The sequence below is a fragment of the Myotis myotis genome, unplaced genomic scaffold (assembly GCF_014108235.1).
Source record: "Myotis myotis isolate mMyoMyo1 unplaced genomic scaffold, mMyoMyo1.p scaffold_m19_p_6, whole genome shotgun sequence".
In the NCBI taxonomy this organism is placed as follows: Eukaryota; Metazoa; Chordata; class Mammalia; order Chiroptera; family Vespertilionidae; genus Myotis; species Myotis myotis.
The window spans coordinates 45,317,058-45,339,497 of NW_023416368.1; the positions used below are offsets into that span (position 1 = coordinate 45,317,058).

Here is a 22,440-nt window from a genome sequence, read left to right on the forward strand (position 1 = left end):
AGATTTGGTTTTCATATATTTTTAAAATAATATAAAATAAACCAGAACATATGAATCATCCTTTACTTCTTTAACTACATAAACAGTTTCTGGTACAGTATTTTCTATTATATATTGACTTACTATATATAACTTAGAGTTTATTAAATTATACATATAACAAGTTGTTCATAGATATTCTAAAATAAGAGCCACACATCTTTAAATATTCTGATTGTGTGTGAATAGTGAAATAGGGGTTGATTTATACATGATTTTAAAAAGTTAATCTCACATAATTGGCGGCTGGTTTATAAAGTATACATTCCCCATGCAAAACCAATTTGTAAAATGTTAAAACTGTCATCTGCAGAAAGCCCAACAACAGAAGGACTGTGATCATTAGAAAACCAAGGTAACACTGAAATATTTTGATATTAGAGGGGTCTCTATGGGGATACAATTCATTTCCATTGTATTTGCGTCTGTTACAGCAATGTTCAATTTTAAACACCCAAAGTCAGGCTCATTTTCTTAGAGTATTTTTTTTTTCTTTTTCACAGCACGGAAAAGGATATGCTAGTCAATTCTACAGGACTTCCCTGAAGCAGCATGATTTGCACAAAGTCGACCAACAAAAGCATCAACTTTTCAACTTCATTATCTTGGCCATCCAGTTAGTTGTGTGTAACTGAGTATTAGATTGCCTCCGCAGTCATCCTGGCCAATCATAGGACCTCCTTGCTCTCAGCAGGCCTGAGAAATGAGTTGAAATGTGCAGAACTGTAGAAACTTTAGGCAACTGATTTTGCCTCTCCGATCAGTGTGTGCCTGTTTACAGCACTATATATCTTACTCTCTCCAAATGTCACTGAGCCCTTTAGATGTTTATATTCACCATGAGAAGCCAGTCATAAGGATAAAGGAAATTTGTGCATTATAAATGCAATATCACTGTTTTAAACTTGACTGTTTTATATTATTTTTGTGTGATCAAGTGTTCCCCAAACTATTCCAACTTTACAAGAAAGATTGTGATTATGTTCTTTTCACCTGTGGGTTACAAAAAAATGTTGTATTCTGAAGACCCACAAGTTATCAAAGACATTCTGTAGTTTATACACCGTGTTGCAAAGTGTTTACTGTACTATTTCAAAGCTTCTAAATAAATATAAAATATATATATTATATTATATAATTTTCCTAAAATGTGGTACAACTCAGTTGGTTTTTAAATGGATTCATATAGTCCACATCATACAATAAAGTAAAAAGGTAATTCAGGGTCCCAAAGATGAACTTACTAATAAAAAAATAAGCATTAGTAGTTTCCTCCCAGTTTTCATCTTATTCAACCCTGTTTTTCCTTGTTTAAAAGAAAAAGAAGCTCTAAACTAAAAAAATTTTGTCTAGAACTTGTACTGAATTTTCAATGCCAAAGATATAGCTGTCGATGTTATCAGAGAACCACTGAACATGTACTATCAAAATACCTAACAATCTACATTATTTCGATTCTATTTCTATGGCTTTGAATTTAGAATCATTTAAAGCTTTTATAAAGACTCTATACATTCATCCGTATTTGTTCTTAGAAGAAAAACACTGGGTGTCTGTACATTTTGTGGTGTAAAATATGTTATTGAAGATGACTATTTTAAGAGGTCCTCAATCATAGAACTCACACAGAATTTTATTTTACATAGTTTTGCATAGTTTTGTGACTTCAAATAACACATGCATATAAAATCTATTTATAACTCTATATGAACATATAGAGATATATAAATCTCTGAACTGGTAATGAATAACTATAACGTATAAAGAATCTCTAAATTTAAAGCAAATTTAATAAATTTGGAGATAGAAACATGGTACATCATTGGTTCAGTATTATCCTATGTGTGAAAATTTTATACCTTAAGTGTAGTCAGTGTTGTATTAATGAGAAAATTCTTCATGTGTCAGCCTTGAAAACTGAAACCTGTCATTTACTTTATGTCAAAAAGGTTAATTACTAAATTCAGTAGAATTCATTTTTCCACTACATATATCACTTTTTCTACTGTTTATTGCTTATTGAAACACAATTGAGAGAGAAAAAAATTAGAGGATGTGAGATAACCTTCTAAACAAAAAACAGAATTGTCACAGATTCCCATTAAACACACACACATACACAACCTTCAACATTATAGCTAAAGCTTTGCCCAATCTAAATTACAGGCACACTTTGAAACATTTTCCTTAATTTTTAACTGATCTTATTTTCAATGATAGTTTGAGCTATGCTATGTTAATGTATACATAAATGTTTTCCAACTCGTTTTATGTCATTTAAATGGGAATATTTTCCTTAGATTTAACATTAAAATGCATACATATGTTCATAGGTCCGTGATGTGAATAGTTGAGTGATATCTTAGTATCACTTATTTTTCTGTCATTGAATTAAATATTTATGTCATAATCACAATCAGTTTATATAACAAAATAATGTGTTCATTGTTCTAGTCTTTTAGGGACCCTTTAAAAATATAAAGTTATTTCATCAAATATGAAACAAAAAGCACATATATTCACTAAGTGCAGCAGTAAAAATTTATGAAAAATTTGGCATTACTACATTAATATTTGGAATAATGGACTATTTTAGTAAGAATATGTTTCTATATAATTTAACTTAAAAAGTATGTTTGTTACAATTGCTTTTTTAAAAAGAAAATTATTTTTTGTTGAATCACCCTGTTTTAATTAAAAACTTTCATTTATCATTTTACAATTATGGAAAAAACCCACATCCATCTGTCTTATTATGTGCGTTGAAAATAAGGTTATACCCACTTTATATATAATGGCTATATTAATTCATATGACTTATTTTTTCTTTAATTATTTAGCCCTTTATACCATTGTATGTAATCTCTTTTGAACCAGCTTCTTATATCATATATTTGTGCATTAGTTTTTAAATATATCGTATTAATCAGTAATACTAATTTTCATTTTATTATAAGGCTACAGGAACAAAAACAACAAAACTTACCTAATTGTGAGACAAATAGAATTACTTAAACATGGCATTCTAACTGATTAGGTTATTAATCAACTACTACATCGGAATAAATCAGAAATTATAACAGAATAAGGTATGATTTTAGTACATTGGCTAAAATGTCACATGCTAATGAAGGGGACTATTTAATAGAAAATGCAACCAACCAATAATTGAAGGTTTCCAAATAAGCATTTATTAGATTTACATGCAAAGAATTGTACAATAGTTTTTCTATTTACTTTAGTCATCCTAATATCAAATTTTCATAATTTTATATATATCAAATAAATAACATCCAAATTATAACACAGTATTTCATCAATAATTTATTTCAGAAAAAGAATAATTATGATATTTACTCCTTGTTAACATAGTTAGTTTTAGAGTAGTAAAAAGTCAAAATATTTTCCTGTGGAAACAGTGTCTTAATGTTTCAATGGTATGTCAAATGACAACTTCTAGAAATATTTCAGCCACATGTAAAATTCTAATTTGTAACTGTGAATATAATTATGTGAAATCATTTTAAGTCAAATATTTAAATATCACAAAGGAATTCCTTTACAGATATAGTGATGTCTGTTTCATTAAAAGTGATTCATCTCTTTTGGGGAGTATTAAGGAAATATGTATATTTTATTTTATGAAGATATTAAATGCAATGCCTTTATCAAACATTGCAAATTAAGTAATATAGAAGAGTTCAATATCTTAATTACTCATTCTCCTGTTTTATTTCTTAGTAGTGTTATAATTTACTGTCAGATCTTTTATAATGGAGATACCCTGTTGCTTCTCCAATAAGAAGATTAAAACAAAACACCTCCAAGTTTTCAACATAAACTTCAATAACTGTGCATTATAGTGAATCTTTTTACCTTGCAGAAGTTACTTACTGGAGTAAAGTCCATCCTTAACACAATTACTCAGTCAAAATTTTTCAAATGTTAAGCAGGATATAAAAAAAATATTCAAGTTACTGACTACTTATAACACAGATATTGGTCACTGCACATGATTTTTCTCTCCCCCTCACATTTCTATGTGTTCCTTTACTATCTGAGGAACTAAAAAAATACTTAAAACATTGGTATACTTGATGATTTTTCTGAAAATCTTATATATTTCATATTGCAATTTCTTTACCTTTTTCAACTCCAATTTTGTAGTGATAAAGGCTTTGCACTTAACATCCTTTTTATGTTCATTTTTAACAAGGAAAAACAGAAAATGACAAAATTCCATATTTTTATGCCATGGAGTAGTAAAATTATTTTATATATTGTTAACACTTCAAGGAATAGCCCTCTGCCAAGTCAAACAAAATGCTTAGACAGTAATTTGTGAAACTACTGTTCAGTAGAGTATTTTTTTTTTTTCTAAAAATTGGAGTAGATTTTAGATGATGGCATTCTGTGAGAATGCAGGTAGATGGGTGCCATCAGAGTATTGCAGGCAATAATATGACTAAAATTCTAATACCTTCAGTGTGCATGCGTGTATTTCTAATCACTGTTATTTTCAAGTATTTGTAAAGTTAGAAAACTGGCTTTTATTTCTTGAAAACTTGTCACATGTGTAGTTTGAAGTTTTACACTCCAGATGTTTTTGAGTTGCGTGAAAATATTGCATTAATGATGCAAAATGTTTCTAAATTTTCACATGAGACTCAAAAGCTTCTGAACAATAGAACTCAGACGTCCAATTCATCCATTCATCCTTGAGCTGAAAGTAAGCAGGGAATTTCTGCTCTAAACACATTTTTGAGACAGTTATCTGTGAGTGAAAACAGGGTATTATAACAAAAGATGAGTTTAAATCTTAACTATAGTGTTTGTTACTGTGAATGCTATAAAATACATAAGTAAAATGAGTGTAAATGTAATATATTATTTTATACTGCTGTATACATATGAAATGAATAAAACTAGGATACATATTATACCAATTTTCCATGCATGGATCTTCCACTGACGTCGGTGGGATCTTAGAATAAAAATCAGTGGCAAAATATAGCCTAATGTTTAAAAGCAACTTATGCTGATTTAGTAATTTTAGTTTTAATAAACAGGTCTAAGGGGACATCTGTTCAAAACTGAGTCTCATTTGAAGCAACATATGCTAGGTTTAAAGGATTTCACTATATTTATAGTTTTGAAAGTCGGCATTTAGTTCCATATGGTTCTCATGATAACCACAATGAATATTTTAAACATATATATATATATATACACATATATATATCATACTTGATGTTATATTTTCCTTTTAACTTTTTTGATTTGTAAGACAGAGGGTCTACAAGGAGTAATGCAGAGGTTGTACCTAGAATATGAGTGCCTTCAAAAAATAAAAGAAAAAAACATTTTATGTAAAATTTTAGAAACAAATTATTTCATACTGAGTTGATGGGAACATAAGAAAAAATAAAATTTATTTGAGTATTATTTTCCTGAGAAAAAATATAAATTAAGGTATAGGTTTTTTAAATGTAAAAATAATCTGAGTGAACTTATATCAATTTACATCCTGAAATAGCTGAAAGGTAACAGAAGAAATATTGTGCTTTTTCAATTCCATGTGTGGTTTGTAAAATTTTCTTAAGTTCAAACTACACATATCTGGATAGAGGTTAACTTTATGAAGCAACAAAGGAAAAGACTAGGTATTTCTCTTGCTTTGAACAACTAATAAAGCCAACGTTAAGATGGAAAATAACTACTATCAGAAATGATCGTTCTCAATGACACATTAATGGTTATAATTATAAGTCACTTTGGTTCCCTGTAGACCTGTGCCGCCTGCCCCTTACATTTATTCTTCTTGGGAATCATCATGAACTCTTCTAATTAACCAAGATTTTGAATTTTCAAAGGTACAATTAAATTTTATCAGGTTACAAATGTATTAAAGTCCAACAGCGATGGGATGTAATAATGCATTCTAGTTTGCTTTGGGAACTAAGGAAATTATAGGAAAATATTAAATAACACCTTATAAAATAACTAAGTGATCGAAATTTGTGGTCAAAACCAACAGGAGGGTCATGAGAACAAATTAATATTTTAAGAAAATAACATAAAAGCAAAAGAAAAAATGTAGAATAAAATAGTATTAAAAGATAAGTTATGGTAGAAGCAGATAAAGCTTTTTTCAGATACATGTGTCAAAGAGGTCACAACGTGAAATACATTTCTTACTGTGAATCATTTCCCCAAATGTTTGAAAAGCACGGCACCATGTGACCTCTATTTCAAATTAAACTTATTTAATGCTGTGGAAAGACAGGAAAGATCTTTTCAAAAAGTCACTTCTCATCTGAATCTGAATCTTTACCGTTGTAAAATATGGAGAAGTGCACTTGTAGAACGTTTGTGGGAATTAGGTGAACTGACTTGAATGAAATGCATAACACAGTGCTAACACACAATAAGTGGCATGTTATATTATTAATATTATTTGCCATGACTTTACCACTATCCTCGGTTACCAGAAGTATGGGGAATGGTCTACACATAGGAAAAATTCTTTTTCAAAATTGAAGACTGCCTTAGAGTTGTATGTAAGCAGTGCTGATCTGAAAATGATAGGCTTGACATAGGTATGCACTGCTCAGCTCAGTTCACCTTTGCCTGTCTGTTATTATTGGTGTGGAGTCCAGGAAATAAAACTCACAGTCACCGAGTTCTAGTCATCTCTCTCGTCGCCCCCTTTCCCTACTGTTGAAATATATATGTGTATGATTGCATCAGGACATATTGATCTGAATTTTTCCTTTGACCCCAATGTGCTTTCTGAATATCTTCCCATTCCCATGCAAATAAATGTTTGCTGGACTTAGTGCATATTTGACAGAATCATATTTTTGCATATGACATATTATAAAATTGAGTTTGGGCAGTATTCCGTATCTGCTCAATAGAATTAGATTTTTAAAATGATTCTAATTGCAGAATTCTTGACATTCTCATATCTTAGCTCAGCAGATCAGACCTCGTTCTCTAGAGCCGTCCCTTTGGCTGTTCAAAAATTTAAAATGTTTTCTCTTTTCTCTTTAATTAATTGAAAGTTTTATTTCTTCGTCTTGAAATCTAGATTTTAAATTCACTAGATAAAATGAGTTCATATTAATCTGTGACTAAGTTAATGTTTCTCGGGAGTATTTATATTTTAAAGGACATGTATTAATTCATGTAAAAACTTCTACTGAGAATATTGGATGGATAAAGATACTTTTTGTTTTATTTCTTTTTACTTCTGTCCTCTTTGACAGCTGTTGATAATCATTAGGTAACTCCTCAACCAATCTTCCTGGGAGTAAGGAACATTTAATTAGCTGCGCTATCCCCTGAACCAGAACACAATCCCCAACCCTTCCGTCCTCTTATCAGTGAGGCTAACTCCTCTCTTTAAAATGACAAAGGGGAAAAATCAATTGATATTTGAACTGCCTACACCTGAAATTCTGTATTTTATTATAAAATAGTTCTGTTATTCTTAGTTATGTTTCCTAATTAATAATGAAGTAAATAATCAATCCCAAAGTTTTCTGGTAATACATTTCTCTCAAAATTGATGAGAGAGAGAGAGAGAGAGAGAGAGAGAGAGAGAGAGAGAGAGAGAGAGATAGAGGGAGGGAGAGATGGTGAAATGGTGACAGGTATTAACTGACACAAGGGAGACTCATGTGTAGAAATAATTGGCGGGAAAGAATAGTCTCGTAGGCAAACACATTCTGTGGCTTTCTATTAATTAGTGCTTAGACTGTCCAAGTGCCTGGATGGACGGTAATAATATCTGATCATCCACACGCTGGCTTGGCTTGGACTTTTCTACTCTTGGACCATCAGTGATCGTTTTCTGTTGGCACGGCGTGAAAACCGTCCTCATTTGTTACTGGGCTGCATCAACTACAGAGACAACATAATTGCTGTCATAAAATATTCCAAGTAAAGTCATATTAAAGAGTGGGGAATAGGAGAGAAGAGAATACAATTACTATCTTCCTTCATACTTCAACAAGTTTTAAAAGACTGAGGAGTAGTTTTGATTTTTGAGGTCCATGAAGTTATAACCCTATGTAAGTTAAAACAAGGAGACAATTAATAAAAATAAAAGAATTTAGGTAATTCTAATTAGGCTATGAAGAATGAAGTAGATGAGACAGCATGCTCTAGGAAGGAGTAAAAAAGAAAAGAGATATGTGCATTTCATTTAAAGATATAGTAATACCAAACTCACTCATTGGGGTGCCTTCATAGAAATTTGCTTTGTTTCTAATATTTCTTTGACAAAGATGTATGGATTCATATGCTAGTGTTGGCAAATATTGCTCATTTAAAAGGTGTCTCAGTGATCCTAAGATAATGTACTTGCAATTATAGGGACCAGAAAAGGGGGGAAATTGGCAATATCGGTAACAGATCCTGTGGAATTACCTGACATTAGCATAACATGTCATCAAGCTTTATGACAAGGGGCTAGTACTATGATGATTGGTGAAGGGCATTGTTACTGAGGTGTGCAGCAAGGTCCCGACTGCAAGTCAGTTTCATGGAGTGAACAAGTTGTATTAGGCATTTTTAAAGTTTAGATATTAGCACAGTTAGTGTAAATGTAATATTTATTTTAACAATCTTTCTAGAAGAGTCTTTTCTAGTATTAGATATAACGATTAAAAGGTGAAAATACATGTTGCAAATATCTAAGCATTATCTAATATAGATTTAGCAAGATAACTCATAAACTCAAAAAAAGAAAGAAGAGAAATTGGCATAAGGAAAGACACCAAGTTGCTGTGCATCTCTAGCTAGGCAGCAAAGGAGAACAATGAACTTACCGATTGGACTAGTAACAATAGAGAAGGAGAGACAGAATGAAGAGACATTTCAGAAGACAAATAGGACATACTTCCTCTCCCCAGGGGTAGGGAACCTTTTTTATTGCCAAAGGCCATTTGGATATTTATAATATCATTCAAAGGTCATACAAAATTGTCAACTTAAAAATTAGCCTGTTATATTTGGTCAAACGTTTCATTAAGTCACTCCTAATGCCTTGGCTGAGCCAGACCAAATGATTTTGGAGGCTTTACAAGGGCCAGCGGGCCAGACATTCCCCAACCTGGATTGGACTGATGACAAAGACAGAGAGAAACTACCATGGCTGGGATTTTTGGTTTGTTTGAGTGGATCCTGTTGCCTTTAATAAGATGACATAAAAAAAGGGGAAAAGTTTGTGAGGAAGGTAACTTTATTTGTAGAAGGGCTTGCTAATTTTCTCTTTATCACTCACGTTTACTACGCTTGCTATCCAAGTGGGACGTGAACTTCATTATACATATCTTAACATTTACAGAGAATTTTAGATTTTTTTCTTATGTTAATTGATAGCCTCTCCACTGTATTCCACTTTATTCTCTGTAATAATTGATGATTACCATTTAATTTTTATTAATCATTTATTTGGAAATAATTTTATAAATATGTATTATGTAAATTATAAATATTTTAAAGGTGTTTTTTTTTCGTGTGAAACTTTCACTGGTCTATATGCCAAAATTGGTCTTGACCAATTATAAAGGACACATTAAGTCAAACCCTCTGTCTTTTTTTGTGACACATACATGGTACTACATAATGAAGAGAAAGAAATGTAAATAAAACTAATTAAAAGATATAACAGTTGTAAAAAATTATTTACCTTCCCTTTCCAACTAAGTTCAAAATATGTTTTCAGCAAATAATTTTTAAAAAGTCCTAATGTTGTTAGACCTGTATTTATCAACTACTATCTAAACTCTATTAGCAATAAATCATATTTCTATGTTGTTGCCTTTAAGGTGGACCCACAGAATAACAGAAATTTAGTATAGGACAGGGCTTGGAAAATATTCTGGTCCTAATCTTACCTATGAAGAATTAGACAAATACAGACAGACTGATGGAAGACCCTAAACATAAACCTAACGTTTACCCAAACCCTTTCTCTTGACTCTGAATTTTCAACTTGTCCCTGGCTCACATTTCTAGTCTCTGTGTCTTATTTTAACTTGAAATCTTAGAAGTAACTATACTTAAAAATACACAAATAAGTTATAGCATCTAGAACTTAACTTTATATTTTTAAACTTCAGTGCTCTCTCTATGCCATGTGCTTGTCCATAAGGATGATTCTTAGGTATGGGCACCATGAAATTTGGCCTAAGATACTAATGACAGCTCTGAATGTCCTTCCACACTTTAAATTTAGAATAAAATGTTGTTGTATGCATTTTTATCCCTCTTAACAACATTTTATGTTGGCAGTGAATAAGCAAAACTAGAGCTAAACAAATATGAGTACATTTCTCAGAGAAATCATACTTAACCTGCTGCTTCACCAAGCATAGGTCTGAGTTACCTGCCTTCACAAAATCATCTTACCATCATCCCACCTAATAAATTCACTGAATTTAGCTCAATTTACTTCAACCAATTTAGTCAAATACTGAAAGAAAAATAAGAAGGTAAGAAAATGGTTATTTTTATTGTTAACCATTCCCTCTGTTGGTGAGGAAGAGATTTCCATCCTAAGTTTTGAATGGAGAACACGCATCTGACATGAGACAGAGAGATGAAATCAATTTATCAACTGAATACCTTCTTCCTGAGCCTACCATTGTCTATTTTTAAAAGTGAAGTGAGTGCCTTGGTCACTATGAATAATCTCTGGAAATCTGAGGGGGATAAGGACTGTGACCCTAGTAGTGACATCTGTTACCTAAATTTATATTTTAGGTTTATGTGTGGCCAGGGATTTGCAGAGTCCTTTGAACTTTGTTCAAAGGGGTCAATCTTACACAGCACACCAAGAGTTATTAAAATGTACAAAATGCTAAGATGACTGTCTAATGTGTGCTGACACTTAGTCCTGCCATTTATCAGAGATATCATAAGGGATGAAAAAAAGCGACATTCTAGTGAGCTCCATCATACCTAAAGGTGGCAATCCATATGGTCCAGGAAGTGTATAAACTCACATTAATGTTCAAAGCTCAGTCGCTCCCAAGGGGCTCTCCAAATTGTCAAGGGACCTGAGAGATGGGTGACCTCCTCTTACACTGTGGCATCTCGCAAGGGACTAAGGAAAGGAAAGGCAATATCCTCCTTGCAGGTGGGATATGTCAGAGGGTCCAGGTGTAACTCCAGCCTTCAGAAAGGGGGACTTGGCATCTGTGCTGAGTTTGTGGAGTGCTGCTTCTATGACCCAAGGTTCAATGGCCAGCTTTGGAAACAGTTTCACAACTGGTCCACCCAGCTATCCTTGCCAGAACAACTCTTATGAGGTGGCTTGGGTGCCATGTTTAATTCTCTCTTGGGTTGTGTGATCTCCTTTTCTGCAAACCTCACAATGATTCATCCCCAGGCTCCTCCTAGGGTGTATAATTACAAATAACATCCGTGTGGCTGTCCCAAGCAGCTAGCGATGGTTGCCTGCTCATAATGAAGAACAGTACTCTAAATGATGAAGGCAAGCTCTGTGCTCGCATAAAGGGCTTAGTGAGTGTCTTTGTCTCTATAGTGATCTGGCCAGACCATTTCATTAAGGAATACCCAATGTCAATATGTTAGGTCTATTTTTCTTCTGGCGCTAGTTAGATACCAAGAGAAATATCTTTAGATCTTCTTCCTGGAAATATAAGCCTGGGCATTTGCATTCTGAGAGCTAATTGGGGAAAGTTGGCTGGGTGACTCCGGATCCAAAGTTTTTCTTGGTATGTTGATCTCAGATCAAACAGTACCTACTGTGTTCCAATCTAGGAATCTGTATGTTAACATATTCTAATTTCTAACCAGAGAATCCTGATTACCTGATCCACTACATGTCTAACTGATCACCTACATGCACACAGTTGAGCAACTTTCAAGTCTAATTGCTTCTTAATGACATTTTTGACCCTTCTTTTTACTTTTGTATTTCCTTCCACTTCAGAACTAAGTTTTTTGTTGTTGTTTTTTTTTTTTTTGTTTTGTTTTGGTGTTTTTTTTTCCGATGCAAAAGCAGAGCTAAGTTTTATCAGTTCCTGAACCTTTGGAATTTTCTGTGGGACAAATCAGGTTCCTTCTTCATACTCTTAACTCCTACCGAAGGGTTAAATATTAAGTCAATTACAGCTTATTGATCTACTTCCAAACTTCTAAGAAGTTGTCACAGTTGTTTCCTTACTTGTTTATTTGTCTTCCAAAGACGTTTCTCCTTTTTTAATTTTGTTAATTTTAGTGAAGTTTTAAGAAAAGTGAAGGTCAATTTATGAACTTACCTTCTCTTTCACTTTAACGGGAAGCTGAAAAATGAGCTTTGGACATAATGAGCAAAGTCTTATAACAGAAAATGTTATGAAGAAATCTGTTCTTAGATTAATGAGAGTTTGTGAGATTATTGCTAGTATGCATATCTATAAATATAAAAGCCAAGTGACCGGAATGACCCGAACAACCGGTTGCTATGACACACACTGTGGGGCCAGCCAGCCAACCTCCCACATCTCCTCCCCCCGCCAGCCTGTCCCAATCGGCCCCCATCGGGGCAGGCTGGCCGGACCCCACCCATGCACAAATTTGTGCACCAGGCCTCTAGTTAATAAAATCACAAAATATATGTATTTCCAGTTTCCTCAAGTGCAACTATTACAATAATTTACTCACTTTTGTTTTGTAAGAACTTCATCCTTATCTTGATAGTAACAAAATTTTATTTATTTATTTATTTATTTATTTATTTATTTATTTATTTTAATCCTCATCCAAGGATATGTTTATTGATTTTATGAAGAGAGGAAGGGGGAGGGTGAGAGAGAGAGAGAAATATCAATCAGGTGCTTCTCAAATGTGCTCTGACCCTGGCATTAATCTTGCAACCTGGGTATTTTTTCTGGTCAGGAATCGAACCAGCAACCTTTTGGGGTGTAAGGGACAACACTCCAACCAATTGAGCCATCTGGCCAGGGTGAGACTAATAAAATTTTAGACCAATGATGTTAAAATCAAATATGTGATATGCACTTCTGTATTTCATGTAGATTAGAATTTTGATTATTCAATTGTCTTTAAGTTTATAATTATAAATGAAAATATAATTTAAAACCTGATAGAGCTATTGCATTGGTTTATTCATCATATTACTCTACTTTTAACACTGCCTGAAATTAGTGTCCAAATAGTATCAGGCAACTTGCAAGCTTTAGTACTTGAGGTCAATTTAATTACACTGTGCATGACAGAAACTAGGCCATTTGGGTATTGCCTTTGCCACCAGCAATTGACACCTGAGTGTTAATGAGCTGGTAATTAAGAACTGGCACATACAGACACATTTTTCTGTTTGGGACTAGGATAACCATATGCTACATAACTTCAGTGCTAAGGATTTCATTAGCTCCAGAATTTACACAGATATGTTTGTCAGGTTCCTTTTTTTTTTTTTAACCTCAATTTTTCCATGGTAAAAATGATAAAAATAGTTACTTTAAAGATTTAAGTAATTATATTATTTATTTTCAACTTAAGAAACTTTCTAAAACTAGTAAGAATATATAGTTGAAGAACAAATATTTGGAAAAGATAAAACTGCAGAACATGTGAGGTAGCCATTACTTTCAGTTTAAAACCATAATTAGATGACATATTTTGAAAGTCTTTTGTAATAGAAAAAGTACCCAAAGCAACTTAACATGGATGCACATACCTGAGGTTAGGGATAGGGTTAGGTACCCTCTGGGATGGTCCATAATGATTTCAATCTCCTGTTATTCACAACCTTGAGTAAACAGCTTCTATGCAGGAAAGTGGGAGCGAGAGCAGCCCAGTGTCCGGAGCTTCCTTTCCACGTTACAGTCGGGAGTAGTTTAGTATCCAAGCTAATTAAAGTCTGATAGTCCACGTGTGGAGGCCCACATGGTCATGAGCCATGAGGGCGCAGGGATGTGCTCTCCTGACACAGGAATGAACACCAGGAACCCATTGTGTCAGGGAGAAGGGAGAGGCCGTGCGAGAAAGTGTGTGCCTTTTAATTTGTGGGGTGGGTAGTCTCGCTAGCTCCTAATTGGTCTTTTCAAAGAGTCCTGCCTTAACAACATCCTTTGGATCGGTTTATATGCTTTCATGCCTTGTGGTTGGTTATCTGCACACTGCCTATGCTAGCAATATCCATACTATTTTTTTTTTTTGCTTGTTCATGGAATTTTTTTTGCGTGTTTTTTTTTAATTATTGTTTAAGGTATTACAAATAGTAGTACATATGCCCAATATCTATACATTTTTAAGTTCATGCTTCTCTCTTGAGTGCCCTTCCTTCCCCACCCAACTGTGGTGCCTTAGTAACTCTTCCTAGTTGCGTTCCTGGTTCTATTTCCTTTCCCATGGTTCCGTCCCTAAATACCTAGCTTCCTTCTGTCTCCTCATTTTCACAGACAATGGCTATAATGTACAGGCACTATTTCTTTCCTTTCCTTATCAATCTTCAATTCATCTTTCTGTCGCTTCACCTCCCTACCTCTCAAAAGGAGTTCCCACTGTTAGGTCGGAGAGAGCCCAGGTTGGGATGCATGCAGGCATGTGATGAGATAATGGACTTCCCTTGGAATTTCCCACAGATGAAGGTGCCAGACACAGATACCAGCTTCTTCTCCCTGAATTCACATACCCCCACACAGATAAGAACTTCATCCTGAATATTCCGCCCATTCCCTGCAGCAGAGAATTCCTCAGCTCATGTCCCCGCCCCTCACCCAACCGCAGTATAAAAAAAGCGCCCCCCTCCCTGTTGGCGTGAATCCACGTGCCCTGTCCTTGGGGTACGTGGGTCTCCCGGGGACGCAGAATAAACCTTTTCCTTTCCTTTCTTTTCTGATTCACTAGACTCTATTTCTTGCGCCGCCTCCTGAGCCACCTAACCTAACACCCACTATTTTCTGGATTAATCTCCCATTGGCTTAAAACAAAAATAAAACTGTTCCCATCAGATGAAAAATGTATTAAATTCTGTGCGTTTTAGTTGTGGGAATTACTTCTAATTTCCTTATTTGAAAGAGTTTGCTTTTCCATGGAACCCTCTGTAGGACATACAGCCTTTTATATGCAGATTGGTATAATTACGCTTTGAAATAGCTTTGAATTCCCTGTAGCTTAAACCAAAACATAAAAGGCCAAATGTTATATCTAACCGAAGGAGATAAAGTCCATCTACATCAATCCAAAATGAGATATAGAAGTGAACAGCTTTTTACACAGAGATGTCAGTTTTGACACATTATGGAAGGATCTTTCTAACTGCAGACACTGCCCTGGGGGGCGGGGGGCGGGAAAACCCTCCCTGGGGATAATCTGATCAGTTGTATTTCTCATGCTTTCAATACCAAATGGTGAGTAAATGTTAAGTGAAACAAGAGAAATGCTCTCTGACAAAAGCTTTGACTGTCTTCCCCAAAGATGATACCTGCCCCTCACGGTAAAACAGTGGGATCCAACAATGGAGTCATCTGCCCAATCTGGGCTAGAAGAGGCAGCCCTGGATGGGGAGGTTACATTTAAGGAAGTCAACAGAAAGCCCACTTGGCACTCTTCACCCCAAGATCCCAGAGACAGACAAGGTCTCTCCTGCAAGGGAGGGCACTTCACTATGCCAGTGGTAGGTGTGTCCAGGGGACTTAAAGTGCCACATTCTTCCTCATCACCAGCAGAAAGAAGAAAGACACACAGTGGATTTTTGAATATTCAAGCCTTGAAATCCACACCATATTTATTAAACAGATTCTAGAAAAACTGAACTTTATGTTGAAAGAGTAAGGCCCGTTACCTTTTAGTATCCCAACTGCTTTGAGTTAAGTACATCTTAGGATTGTTCTTTTGTTTCAGTCCTGAATAATGAGTGTTGTTGTTTTCCACTTAAAGAGCATATCTTGTCCTGAAGTTATAATAGAAAGAACAGAATAACATATCCACCTTATCTGGATCTGTTAAGTAAAGGGAAATATGTCTTAGAATTGAAGACAGCAACATCCTAAATTCTGGTGTTTTTAGAATGTGCATACATTAAGTACAATTGAAACCAGAACAAGGGGGGAGATGAAACTTTTGGAAGAAAATATACATTTTGAAACTGTCACTGGTACAAGCAGAATTGAGTAGGTGAAGCATATAATACTTATGTATGTAATCTAGGCCAGGAAACGTTACTGTTGGGCACTTTGCAAAGCTTAACCACTCATTAATCTTCAAAGCATATGAGGAAAAACAAACAAACAAAAAACAACAACAAAGAAAATTAAAATAAATAAATAAATGAAAACAGTATATGAGGAAGGACATGATAACTCAAGAGGGAGTTGAGAAACACATCATTGTTAATTGGTTCTGACACTGCATTTTTTAAAAAATTCAAATCTTCTGCCTTTCTTCTGAAAGAATTGTCATGGAGTTGAAAACATTTGAAACGTGGGGTTCAGGGTGCAGACTTTTCTTCCTGTGGGTTTTTGTCCTCATGAAGTTTGAACTCACAGACAGAAAGGCTTCTATAATAATAAAAGCATAATATGCTAATTAGACTGGATGTTCTTCCGGACAACCTGCTGGACAAAGCCACAGTGGTGAGGGCCGAGGCAGAGGCGGCCGAGCCCTTTGCACGAATTTCATGCATCAGGCCTCTAGTCTTTAATAATAAGAAGAAGAAAAAAAAAAGTAGAAGTTTATTGGAAACAGATACAAACGCCATCTGGGCAGGGGTGTCCCCAAAGGGGACCCCATGGGGAGCCCCCCCTGCTCATGGGAAAAGCCTGTTCTCTCTCTCTCTCTAACGGAAAAATAAAAAAATCTTGCCTCGTGTCCCTTTGTATCTGGTTTATATATGCTGCATTTCTTTGTTTGAATCTGACCTTTCCTTACTGGTCCCTTTCCTTAATTTGGAACCCCCATGTTTCCCTCATTGGTCATTTTTCTACATAGAATTAGTTTTAAAAGTCAAAGTCCACATGGTACCCCCCATTAACTCTCCCCCTTATCTTGCTGATTGGAGTCACTTTTGATTTAGCTTATGGTTTTCTCCCAGTTGTGCTGGCAGAAAAGGCCTTATAGCCCTCCCAGCTACTCAGGTCAGGGCTGCTTTCGGTCTAACTTATGGTCACTTTAATTGCTCAGGCCAGAGATACCCCTGTCTGTCCTTGGTTTATGGCTGTTTTAATTGCTTAGGCCAGAAATATTGTCATCTGCCTGTGGCACTTCTCTATCCTCTGTACAAGTAAGATAAACATGTTGGCATCTTCAAGTCTCCATCTATGCATTCCTCTCCCATGGACCCTCCTTATTCCTAAAACTCCCTAAACCTGCCTATTTTGTCCCTAAAACTCATTTCACATTCAATGGCTGTAAACACAAAACTCAATGTATATATTAGGTTAGTAGCAGTTTCTGTTAACATTGATATTTTAGGTAATATATAGACAATGTGTGATGGATAGCATGGTGACTGTAATTCTAAACAGGATTCTCTTAAGCTCTACTAATTAAAATTGTGTGACCTTGATAAAGTTTTGCAGTTAATGTGGAGACTCATATCAGCTCTCACATCTAATTTAGGGTCATGCATTACATTTTAGTTGAGAATGATGTTAGACAAAACACTCTCCATTTTATAGAGAGAATCTTGTGTGATCTGGAGTTGGAGAGGGAAACATACTCAGGCCATACATTCACATGAAATCCCCTGTTCAGTGAAAGTTCTGGGTAGAAATAACAAACAAACCCAACACGCCTAACCATCTATTAAAATGCTTCCAATTATTAGTGATGGGAAATAGTAATTCTAGGTTGTACTGGCAGGTGTTACAAGTAATCTTTTCTTGATAAAGACAATAAAAGAGCATTTGTCATCTGTACCATGATTTCTTTCTGTGACACAAACCAAAATAAGCATAGAGGACTCACCTTATCAAAACTAAGACATTTTTAAAGTTATAGTGAAAGCTAATATATTTTTTAAAATCTTTATTGTTGAAAGTATTAATATATGTCCCTTTTTTTCTCCAATTGACCCCTTATAGCCTACCCCAACCCCCACCCCAGACCTCCACCACCCTATTGTCTGTGTTCATGGGTTATGCATATATGCATATATGCATATAAGTTCTTTGGTTGATCTGTTCCCACCCACATATAATACTTTTTTAAAATATATTTTTATTGATTTCAGAGAGGAAGGGAGAGGGAGAGAGAGATAGACAAATCAATGATAAGAGAGAATCATTGATTGGCTATCTCCTACATGGAATTCTGAGCATGTGCCTGACAGGGAATTGAACCGTGACCATCTAGGCTCAACCACTGAGCTACACTGGCTGGACTACAACTCTTTATAATTGTGTCTTCATAGTGTATCTTAATTGCCTTTGATTAAATGATGTGTCTTAAATAATCAGCATATTCTATAGAGGAAATTGTATATACATAAAATAGTATTCAAGAAAGTACACTATTTTTGTTATATTTTAATGTTTAAAAAAACAACATATATAAAATATTTGTCCTTTTTGCTACTGATTCTGTATTATTGATTTAGATACATTCTACTCCTTTTGGCATTTCTTTGTATCTTTATACATGTCATTTTTCTAAGAACAACTATCTAATATAATCACAGGGAGAAAATTGGCTTCAAGCAGGAAATTCTTTTCTCTTTAAGACAGGAGAAACTCAAACAGACACAACAGCTTTTGTTGTAGACACATGAGGATCAGTAAATCCCCATTGTAGTCAGTTGATAAAAACGATATTTTAGAGGCAAATAGTGGCAGCATCTCTGGAATGCTGTAGTAGAAGCAATATTTCATACTAAAGTAAAATTCAATTACTTATTCATTGACATTTTTTAGACAAACCAGTGTTCACTGCTTGGCTTTGTCACTTTTTATCTGTGTAACAGTGGGTAGTCTCTCTGAGCCTCAGAGGCCTGATGGGTAAATTTGGGTGTGCTATACCTTTCACCCAAGCATTTTTATATGAACAAATTATAAAATGACAATAATTGGTAGAATGTTGTTATTGTTCTGATGTTGCTGTGATGAGAAGGATGGTGATTTTTTAAGTGAGATACCACAGCAGGCCCTGAGCTAAGATCAAGAAATATAATGACGCTCAACCAAAGGACTTGTATGCATGCATATAAGCATAACCAATGGACACAAGACACTGGGGAGGTTGGGGTACGGTTAAGGGGGGGGGGGGGGTGGAAAGGAGACATATGTACTACTCTTTGTAATACTTTAAGCAATAAAACAAAATTTAAAAAAAAGAAATATAATGACGAGTAAGACCGTCAGGTGGTACAGAACCTCATATTCTAATGTTTCAATTTCTCATAATTGTGAAAAATACTGTGATGCAAACTAAGACTGAAGTGTCTTCATGTGGTGGGAAGATTTCACTTTCTCCTTTTGGCAGATGGAGCAGAACAACATTCTTTTGCCTTGAAATAAATATTTAGATAAGTAATCTTGGATTAGATCCAAGAAAAGTTGTGTCCTTCATTCAACATCAAGTATATCTTGGTCAAAGAACCATTATCAAGAAAAAAAATCCCTCTAGCAATTTTAAACAAGAAGGAATTTATTACAGATTATTAAATGTCTCACATATTCATGGTGAGGGTTAAAGAGAGATCTTTAATTTTAGACTGTAGGAAGGCCTTCCCAAGCGATGCAGCAGGGCCAGGTTTCTGAGAGAGCTACCGTCTTGTCTGTGACCAGCTGTTGTATCCCCACTGCCACTGCCACAGTCAGAAAACTGGCCCTGGTCAGGAAGGCACCACTTGGAACCAATTCTCTTGGTTACTCCCTTTTTGTGCATAGGATGAAATGTATTCCCACAACAAATTCGTCCAACAGACATTAAAACACACACACAACACAGCAGAGCCAAATCATTGGAGCATGACATACATAGAAAGTGGAGGCACAAACTCAGCTGTTCCCATGTAACTCTGAGTTAGAAATATCTCTCATCAAATAGCAGGACATTCTCTCTTCTATTGAGAGAATGATTTGTGTCTCTGCTTCAAACTCAATAGCATTCACTAGTAGGTGTCATTTTCGATTTTTGAAATAACTGCAAATAGTAAGTTAAGAATGCATGGGTTGTTCAGGATAAGTTATATGCATTGACAAGCTGTATTCTATTTATTTTCCACTAGGTAGTCCTGTTTAGATGTGCTGTTGGCTTGAATGTTGAAGGTATAATATGCTCCAGGGCAGGTGTGCCAGAAGCAGTACACTCCCGATTTCCTCAATTAAATTATATTTAGTGCTCCTGTTATGCTTACCGGATGGAGAGATGCCCAACTAGGTGGCCCCTTCCTCTTTTCTTGCAGTTCTTCTCTAAGAAAAGCCAAGAGTTGTGCATGTATACTCTGTTTTCTAACTTGACTTATTGGTGGCATTTAAAGTAATTTCTTATTAGATGTTTACCTGTCCTTTTAATTGTATTCTGGAGAATCTTTTCTGATTTTCTTAGGTCTTTAACTATAACTTCTCCACCATATATATATTTATTCCGCCCCCCCCCCCCCATTCTTTCCAATTCAGTGTTAGTTTCCCCAAAGTTCCCTCCTGGATCTTTTTATCTCCCTCTATCTACATGCTCTGTCTGAAAGGTACCTACCCACCTCCGTGTTTTTAACTAATATGTATATGTTTTCAGCTTCAGACCTGACCATTTATCTTACTTCACAGACAAGATTAACTACTGCCTAGTGACCATCATTACATATGACATCTTATTGTTCCATAGGCCCTTTGCAAGCAAGAGGGAAAAACACACCTACTTCCTTATTATACTAAAAGTGTTCCCCCTTCTGAAATACCTGTGCAAAATTATAAATTCTTTCTTATAATTTATCAGTACAACTTAGGTTCTAGCTCCAAATCTCTGCAATATGTCTGTCCTCTTCCATCCCAATCCATTTAACCTGATTGAAGCTATCCACTTTTTTGGCATAACTTACTGATATATAGCCATATAAATATACAGAAATATATTTTTTATTGGTTTACCACACCTTATCTCCTTCCCTTCTAATGCACAGGCATCAAACGTATCTTACAAAAGTGCATGACTCTCACACTATTTGCTTGACTAAATTCACTCGGGGATTCCCAATGTTCTAGGAGTGACGTGTGCACTCCCTTCAATGTGACACACCATTCAGCCCCCTCCCGGACTTCTTCCCACCAGACATTATGCTCTTCTCAGGGAGAACTGCTGTCCCTCTTCATGCCTCCTTGTCTTTGCCGGTACTAATGTTTCTAGCCTAGAATACCCCACGCCCATAGGTACTTGGAGATTTTTCTCCTCTATCCTAGACGCAGGCAGTTATTACTTGCCCTGTGTTGCCTTTGAGAGATTTAAGTTCTGAGAAAAAGGGTGCACAAAAGGACAAAGCCCCTGTCCTCAGGGAGACTGCACACAGACAATAGACCAGTGAACAAATATGTGAATAAGAAAAACACTCGTCATTATACATGCTTGAGAACAAATAGAAAGGTTGATGCACTTGAACATAACTGGTTGGGGAAGGAATTTTAGAGAACATGCTTATATCTGAGCTGAGAAGGTGAGCTGGTGTTTTGTACCAGTCAGTAATGGCACTTAAGGACAGTGGCATAGAAATTGGCGTTTTTCCCCAGGAGAATTCCAGAAGCAGGCTGTTGTGACAGGGGGTCAGCTATTCCACGAGGAAAGCAGTGGCTTCTTCTCCCTCAGCTGCTGGCTCTCGCCCTCAGGCTTGTCACCTTATGTCACACCATGGTTGCTGTATCTCTCCTCATCGCTCCTCTGTTCAAAGGAGAAAGAAGTAAGGAATAGTCACATCTGCCCTCTGGTTTGGGGGAAGCAACAGATAACCCAGAAAAGTGTCCAACAGATATTTGCTTGCATTGGGTTGCCACACTGGGAAATTCATATGCACCCATAGCAAAGAGTTGAGGAAACTAAGGAATATTTTTGTTATATTTGCTTGGAATAAACATGATCTCTTCTTTGAGACAAAATTTTAAAGAAAGAGACAGGAGATAGACATATGGAGTAGGAAACTATTAGTAACTGCCAAATATTTTAAGGTTGAGAAATAGTTGGTTGCTTGGCCTGGTTGGCTCAGTGGTTGAGTGTCGATCTATGACCCAGGAGGTCACGGTTCCATTCCCAGTCAGGGCACATGCCCAGTGGGGGGCGTGCTGGAGGCAGTGGATCAGTGATTCTCCCTCATTATTGATGTTTCTATTTCTCCCTCTCCCTTCCTCTCTGAAATAATAAAAATATATTTTTTAAAAAAAGTAATAGTTGGTCACGTCGAGCATCTCAGGTAGAAGGAACTTCGAGTAT

The 22,440-nt window shown here is 35.4% G+C and overlaps 1 protein-coding gene across 1 annotated transcript in view; it reads left to right on the top strand.

Annotated features, from left to right (window-relative positions):
* The window catches only part of PCDH10 (protocadherin 10), a 44,886-nt gene extending 37,697 nt beyond the window's left edge, over nucleotides 1-7,189 (top strand). The window contains exon 5 of the mRNA XM_036315029.1: nucleotides 543-7,189. Within this exon, the coding sequence (XP_036170922.1) occupies nucleotides 543-562 (20 nt within the window). The 3' untranslated portion in view covers nucleotides 563-7,189. The remainder of the gene's footprint in view (nucleotides 1-542) is intronic.
* Nucleotides 7,190-22,440: the final 15,251 nt, after the last annotated feature.